The sequence below is a fragment of the Lucilia sericata genome, unplaced genomic scaffold (genome assembly GCF_015586225.1).
Source record: "Lucilia sericata isolate MDLA Ls3-8-SP2 unplaced genomic scaffold, ASM1558622v1 Contig001268F_arrow, whole genome shotgun sequence".
Lineage (NCBI taxonomy): Eukaryota > Metazoa > Arthropoda > Insecta > Diptera > Calliphoridae > Lucilia > Lucilia sericata.
This window is the reverse complement of record NW_023995219.1, coordinates 49,938-57,500: the sequence shown is the minus strand read 5'-3', so window position 1 is coordinate 57,500 and position 7,563 is coordinate 49,938. Positions and strand designations below refer to the sequence as shown.

Below are 7,563 nucleotides of genomic sequence, written 5' to 3'. Positions count from 1 at the left end.
AGATAGATAGATAGATAGATAGATAGATAGATAGATAGATAGATAGATAGATAGATAGATATATGAGAGGAAAGATACAATAGGGTAGGATAGATGGAATAGATAGGATAGTGGATAGAATATTGTTTGGTTAATAATCGCGATTTATTACAATCTCAAGATTTCTCATAAATCGAAAACTTTTTTCTCAATTTTTTTTAACAAATATAAAATAGTTTTCAGTTGTTTTTTTATTTTCGGGATAATTAAAGTGACTAGCCAATCATAATGCTGCAAAACATCTGTAGAAGAACATTCCTCTTAGCAGTACGCCAGCGGCAAACAAAACATTTTGCAACTGTTGCTACAACTCACATAGCTGACGATAAAAAACAACATAGCACTGATGAAAATGCAAATGAATTAACACGCCAACAATGGGATGAATTTACCAAAGAGTTTATGGAAAATCGCATTGAAATGACACCATTTCAAAAAGTACTTTTAGCAGCTGGTTCATCAATTGCTGCCCTAGTAGATCCAAGAAGGTAAGATCATGTTATTTTTCATATGCATGTAAGTAAGATTTTCTCCTCCTTTTAAATAGACACGATATGATTGCTTGTCTGGGTGAGACAACCGGTGAGCAAGCTTTACAAAATATTTTACAAACAATGAATTCGTGTGAGGAAGGTCAGCGCATATTACGTACTAAACCACGTATTAACACACGTACTGTCGATATCGAAAGATTACGTCAATTACCTGAGAACACTTTCGGACGTGCTTATGTTCAATTTTTAGATGATAATGTAAGAATTTAATTTTTAAGTGTTTGCTGCTTGATTACATTTTGTTTCTTATTTTATTAGCAAGTTACTCCAGATTCTCGCATGGAAGTGCGTTTTATGGATGATCCCGAATTGGCTTACATTATGACTAGATATCGTGAGTGTCATGATTTGGTTCATACCATACTCGATATGCCCACAAATATGTTGGGCGAAGTGGCTGTTAAATGGTTTGAAGCTTTAAATAACGGTTTGCCAATGTGTTATGGTGGCGCGATTTTTGGAGCCATGCGCTTAAGACCAAAGTAAGCCAAGCTTTCTCTTTTTATCTATCTATCTATCTATCTATCTATCTATCTATCTATCTATCTATCTATCTATCTATTTATCTATCTATCTATCTATCTATCTATCTATCTATCTATCTATCTATCTATCTATCTGTCTAACTAACTTTATTTTTTTAGACAACGCAAACAGTATTTAAACGAATATTTGCCTTGGGCAATTAAAAATGGTAAAAATGCGAAACCCTTAATGTCTGTTTACTGGGAGGAACGCTGGGAACAAGATATAGATGAAATCAGAAAAGAGCTACAAATTATCAAACTTAAATAAATAAAATTATAACGGTTTGTTTCATTCATAACAACTCTGTTTCTTTTCGACTGATCTTACTGCTGGGAAAAAGTTGGCAACACTATTGATGATGTCAGTTTGACATTTACAACTAGAATTCACTCTCCAAACTCTCAACAAAGTTTCTTTTTAATTTATGCCAACTCTCTTGTAGTAGTGATTTTCTGTTTTGTTTGCATTTTTAATTAAATTATTTTTTGTTTTCTTCTTTTTAATTAATTAAAAAATAAAGTTATATTAAAAAATAAAAGTGTTTATAATAAAAATAAAGTGAGAATATGTCGGATAAATTTAATGGTTTTAGTCAAGATGAAATAAATCGTGTGTCCGGCAATAAACATAAAAAACTTACAGCCGCGGAAACGAGTGAGTAGATAGATAGATAGATAGATAGATAGATAGATAGATAGATAGATAGATAGATATAGATAGATAGATAGATAGATAGATAGATAGATAGATAGATAGATAGATAGATAGATAGATAGATAGATAGATAGATAGAGATAGATAGATAGATAGATAGATAGATAGATAGATAGATAGATAGATAGATAGATAGATAGATAGATAGATAGATAGATAGATAGATAGATAGATAGATAGATAGATAGATAGAGATAGATAGATAGATAGATAGATAGATAGATAGATAGATAGATAGATAGATAGATAGATAGATAGATAATAGATAGATAGATAGATAGATAGATAGATAGATAGATAGATAGATAGATAGATAGATAGATAGATAGATAGATAGATAGAGATAGATAGATAGATAGATAGATAGATAGATAGATAGATAGATAGATAGATAGATAGATAGATAGATAGATAGGATAGATAGATAGATAGAATAGATAGATAGATAGATAGATAGATAGATAGATAGATAGATAGATAGATAGATAGATAGATAGATAGATAGATAGATAGATAGATAGATAGATAGATAGATAGATAGATAGATAGATAGATAGATAGATAGATAGATAGATAGATAGATAGATAGATAGATAGATAGATAGATAGATAGATATAGATAGATAGATAGATAGATAGATAGATAGATAGATAGATAGATAGATAGATAGATAGATAGATAGATAGATAGATAGATAGATAGATAATAGATAGAGAAGATAGATAGATAGATAGATAGATAGATAGATAGATAGATAGATAGATAGATAGATAGATAGATAGATAGATAGATAGATAGATAGATAGATAGATAGATAGATAGATAGATAGATAGATAGATAGATAGATAGATATAGATAGATAGATAGATAGATAGATAGATAGGATAGATAGATAGATAGATAGATAGATAGATAGATAGATAGATAGATAGATAGATAGATAGATAGATAGATAGATAGATAGATAGATAGATAGATAGATAGATAGATAGATAGATAGATAGATAGATAGATAGATAGATAGATAGATAGATAGATAGATAGATAGATAGATAGATAGATAGATAGATAGATAGATAGATAGATAGATAGATAGATAGATAGATAGATAGATAGATATAGATAGATAGATAGATAGATAGATAGATAGATAGATAGATAGATAGATAGATAGATATAGATAGATAGATAGATAGATATAGATAGATAGATAGATAGATAGATAGATAGATAGATAGATAGATAGATAGATAGATAGATAGATAGATAGATAGATAGATAGATAGATAGATAGATAGATAGATAGATAGATAGATAGATAGATAGATAGATAGATAGATAGATAGATAGATAGATAGATAGATAGATAGATAGATAGATAGATAGATAGATAGATAGATAGATAGATAGATAGATAGATAGATAAGATAATCAATAAGAGGAAGATACAATAGGAGATAGATGGAATAGATAGGATAGTGGGATAGAATATTGTTTGGTTAATAATCGCGATTTATTACAATCTCAAGATTTCTCATAAATCGAAAACTTTTTTCTCAATTTTTTTTTAACAAATATAAAATAGTTTTCAGTTGTTTTTTTATTTTCGGGATAATTAAAGTGACTAGCCAATCATAATGCTGCAAAACATCTGTAGAAGAACATTCCTCTTAGCAGTACGCCAGCGGCAAACAAAACATTTTGCAACTGTTGCTACAACTCACATAGCTGACGATAAAAAACAACATAGCACTGATGAAAATGCAAATGAATTAACACGCCAACAATGGGATGAATTTACCAAAGAGTTTATGGAAAATCGCATTGAAATGACACCATTTCAAAAAGTACTTTTAGCAGCTGGTTCATCAATTGCTGCCCTAGTAGATCCAAGAAGGTAAGATCATGTTATTTTTCATATGCATGTAAGTAAGATTTTCTCCTCCTTTTAAATAGACACGATATGATTGCTTGTCTGGGTGAGACAACCGGTGAGCAAGCTTTACAAAATATTTTACAAACAATGAATTCGTGTGAGGAAGGTCAGCGCATATTACGTACTAAACCACGTATTAACACACGTACTGTCGATATCGAAAGATTACGTCAATTACCTGAGAACACTTTCGGACGTGCTTATGTTAAATTTTTAGATGATAATGTAAGAATTTAATTTTTAAGTGTTTGCTGCTTGATTACATTTTGTTTCTTATTTTATTAGCAAGTTACTCCAGATTCTCGCATGGAAGTGCGTTTTATGGATGATCCCGAATTGGCTTACATTATGACTAGATATCGTGAGTGTCATGATTTGGTTCATACCATACTCGATATGCCCACAAATATGTTGGGCGAAGTGGCTGTTAAATGGTTTGAAGCTTTAAATAACGGTTTGCCAATGTGTTATGGTGGCGCGATTTTTGGAGCCATGCGCTTAAGACCAAAGTAAGCCAAGCTTTCTCTTTTTATCTATCTATCTATCTATCTATCTATCTATCTATCTATCTATTTATCTATCTGTCTAACTAACTTTATTTTTTTAGACAACGTAAACAGTATTTAAACGAATATTTGCCTTGGGCAATTAAAAATGGTAAAAATGCGAAACCCTTAATGTCTGTTTACTGGGAGGAACGCTGGGAACAAGATATAGATGAAATCAGAAAAGAGCTACAAATTATCAAACTTAAATAAATAAATTTATAACGGTTTGTTTCATTCATAACAACTCTGTTTCTTTTCGACTGATCTTACTGCTGGGAAAAAGTTGGCAACACTATTGATGATGTCGTCAGTTTGACATTTACAACCAGAATTCTCTCTCCAAACTCTCAACAAAGTTTCTTTTTAATTTATGCCAACTCTCTTGTAGTAGTGATTTTCTGTTTTGTTTGCATTTTTAATTAAATTATTTTTGTTTTCTTCTTTTTAATTAATTAAAAAATAAAGTTATATTAAAAAATAAAAGTGTTTATAATAAAAATAAAGTGAGAATATGTCGGATAAATTTAATGGTTTTAGTCAAGATGAAATAAATCGTGTGTCCGGCAATAAACATAAAAAACTTACAGCCGCGGAAACGAGTGAGTAGCAGTCAACAAGTTTTTAACAAAATGTTATATTAACTAAAAATGAGATAAAGTTGACAACAATAAGAATATACAAAATATTGTATTAAAGTATTCAGAGAACTGGATGGTTGGTGTATTTTAAATCTCTTCTGTTTTTTTGTATTTGTTTATGGTAGTGAAACCAGCTACATTTCGTGGTGGACACGGTGGCATCAGACGTATGCCTGACAAAAGCGAATATTTACGCCAGCAGAAAATGTCTCAAATAAAACAGCCACAACAAACGCAAGTAGCATCCACAAATATGAATTTGGTCAATAACAATAATAAAATGGCAGAAAAACTAAAAACTATACAATCAAATGATTCCCTAGAAGATATCAATCTCGATCGCAGTATGTCAAAATCTTTGGAAGAAGCTTTATTCTATCAACCCCAACAACAACAGCAGCAACATACAGCAGCCAATAAAGCTTATCTTGCGGGTGAGCAGCAGCAACGTTTACAAGGTCACGATGAAGCTGTTAAAAGTACAACAAATCTTATGAATACACACACATCTACACAGTCATTGAGTGAAGATTCTTCCATTTTAAAGCTAGGCAATGAAATGGATACACAAATATCATCCTCAACTTTGGACGATTCATCGATATTACCTTCAACTTCACCAGCCGATAGAAATGGAAAAGCGGCAGCTTTTGCTGCACCTAGTTCGCTAAATGTTCAGTCACCTTTTAAGGGTATTTCACTGAAAGATTTTGAATCTCATCGTAAAATGATCGAGGAACAAAATCGCCAGAAAAAGGAAATGTTGTACAAAGCTATCGAACAACAGTAAGTTGATAAGAACTTAGAAATTATAGTCGGACGTGACCGATCAAGTATGAGAACAATAGGCGTTAATTATGTAGTTCTCAGTTAAAAAATAAAAATCAGTTTTGACGCTTTTATCGCGAATTACTGATATCTATGTGTATACACAATAATTAGGGGCTTAAATTCAGTTATCATATCTAATGAATTAACATTTTTAAGTTCATATATAATATTTTCGGGAAATGATGACGGTTATTAAAGCATATACATACAAACATATTCCTCAGTTGAAATCACGATGGAAAGAAAAATTCCTACCAAGTTTTATGAGGATTGGCCTAAAATTACCCCAATTCTCCTTTTAGAAAGTTATTTTAAAGCTTATAATTATCAGCTTTGCGCTTCTTTACCAGTATCCCTGGTGGGAATCGAACCCACGAAGCATTACATACTAAAAAACGGAATATAGAAACCAAAATCTTACTTTGGTTTCTATATTCACTCACTCACTCACTCACGTACTTAATTACTTTTCAATATTTATAATTGTTTCTTAATTGAAATTATTTCAAATAACTTTTTTTCTTTAAGTTCTCAAAAAACTGCCGCTGAAGCTCGTAAAATTGAAGAAATTAAAGCCGAATTAGCCAAATTAGACAACGATCTTGCCGTTGATGTTGCGCTCTTAAGAAAACAAATCGATAATGCCTGCATACATTTTGCCACTGTTGAGTAAGTTATTGTCAAATTTAAAAACATATTTAGATTATTTTCGAGTGTAATTATATTGAGATTTAGGATAATGTGTTTACCGTTTATTCTAATTATTTATATTTTCCGTTCTATAATTTTATACAGAAAACAATACATGAAAATAGAGTCTCAATTTCTAAAAGCCAAAATCGATTTACATAATGCAGCCGAAAAAAAAGAGTTATTAACTGAACACTTATGCACTGTTATCGCCCACAATGAAGATCGTAAGGCACAGAAATTAACAGAACTAATGGAAAAAGTGGGCTTAGCCACAAATGGTGAATACGAAGCACCAACATCAACATCAAATTGAAAACTTTAATATTTATAAACAGTTCGGAAAATTGTTTTGAAAACAATTATTTTCGACTGTTTTTTTAATATTAGCGATATATTTTGCAACATAAAAATGTATCTTGATGATAATAGTTAATTTCAATTTAAAGTTTGCAATATTTTATAATAAATTTACAAATCTCTCTATATTTTTTATATATATGTATTTAGTTAATAAAATATATTGTATATGTATGTATGTAATAATATTAGTTTAGTGTAATGTATAAAAATGTCAATTAAAAATATTTTACTCTCTCTCTGCAGGTATGTTGAAAGAAAATTCGAATTTTGTATGTACTTGTTTATAATTTAACAATTTTTATATTAAATTACAAAGAATATAAAGAAATTGGGGCTTGTCAGTTGGTACGTAAAGGAGTTGTCATTCGGTACCTAACTCTAAGTATGTATTAGTAGAATTTTTGTATTAGTATTGGAGCTCCAACCACTTTCACCACACTTTCCAAACAAACATACTTGCATAAAATCGTACATAAAAATTTTAGGAAAAATAAATAACATTAAAATTTCTACATTCGCAGATTTTTTTAATTTATTTTGCTCACATCTGATCAGAAAACATTTAATAAATATATTTTTCGGACTTTAAATCTCTTTTTTTGCAAAAAAATAAGTTTATTTAAAATAATTTTTTCATTTTCAATACCATAATATACAACTTTGTTTTATCAATTTTAATTTCAACACACAAAAATTAATTGTCAAAAAAATTTAAAAAAT

General features: G+C 29.8%; 3 protein-coding genes across 6 annotated transcripts in view; all 3 read left to right on the top strand.

The window, feature by feature from the left end:
• The window catches only part of LOC119610704 (ubiquinone biosynthesis protein COQ4 homolog, mitochondrial-like), an 11,824-nt gene extending 10,304 nt beyond the window's left edge, over positions 1-1,520 (top strand). Inside the window, exons 2-5 of one of the 3 annotated variants that reach the window (XM_037966035.1) lie at positions 252-527; positions 587-791; positions 852-1,075; positions 1,238-1,520. In XM_037966035.1, the coding sequence (XP_037821963.1) occupies positions 268-527; positions 587-791; positions 852-1,075; positions 1,238-1,388 (840 nt within the window). In that variant the 5' untranslated portion in view covers positions 252-267 and the 3' untranslated portion in view covers positions 1,389-1,520. Of the gene's footprint in view, positions 1-215; positions 528-586; positions 792-851; positions 1,076-1,237 lie in introns of all 3 variants that reach the window. The other 2 variants (XM_037966033.1, XM_037966036.1) reach the window with 2 other exon arrangements.
• Positions 1,521-1,675: 155 nt separating this feature from the next.
• On the top strand, positions 1,676-7,149 carry LOC119610701 (RAB6-interacting golgin). Of its 2 annotated transcripts, none has more exons than XM_037966031.1 (4): positions 1,676-1,775; positions 5,085-5,745; positions 6,319-6,459; positions 6,586-7,149. In XM_037966031.1, the coding sequence occupies exons 1-4, from the start codon at positions 1,688-1,690 to the stop codon at positions 6,794-6,796; spliced, it is 1,101 nt and encodes a 366-aa protein (XP_037821959.1). In that variant the 5' UTR covers positions 1,676-1,687; the 3' UTR covers positions 6,797-7,149. The 2 variants fall into 2 exon arrangements, with proteins under 2 accessions (XP_037821959.1, XP_037821958.1); XM_037966030.1 differs by lacking the exon at positions 1,676-1,775 and adding an exon at positions 4,660-4,920.
• LOC119610705 (ubiquinone biosynthesis protein COQ4 homolog, mitochondrial-like) lies at positions 3,445-4,560 on the top strand. Its single transcript, XM_037966037.1, has 4 exons — positions 3,445-3,734; positions 3,794-3,998; positions 4,059-4,282; positions 4,381-4,560. The coding sequence occupies exons 1-4, from the start codon at positions 3,475-3,477 to the stop codon at positions 4,529-4,531; spliced, it is 840 nt and encodes a 279-aa protein (XP_037821965.1). The 5' UTR covers positions 3,445-3,474; the 3' UTR covers positions 4,532-4,560.
• Positions 7,150-7,563: the final 414 nt, after the last annotated feature.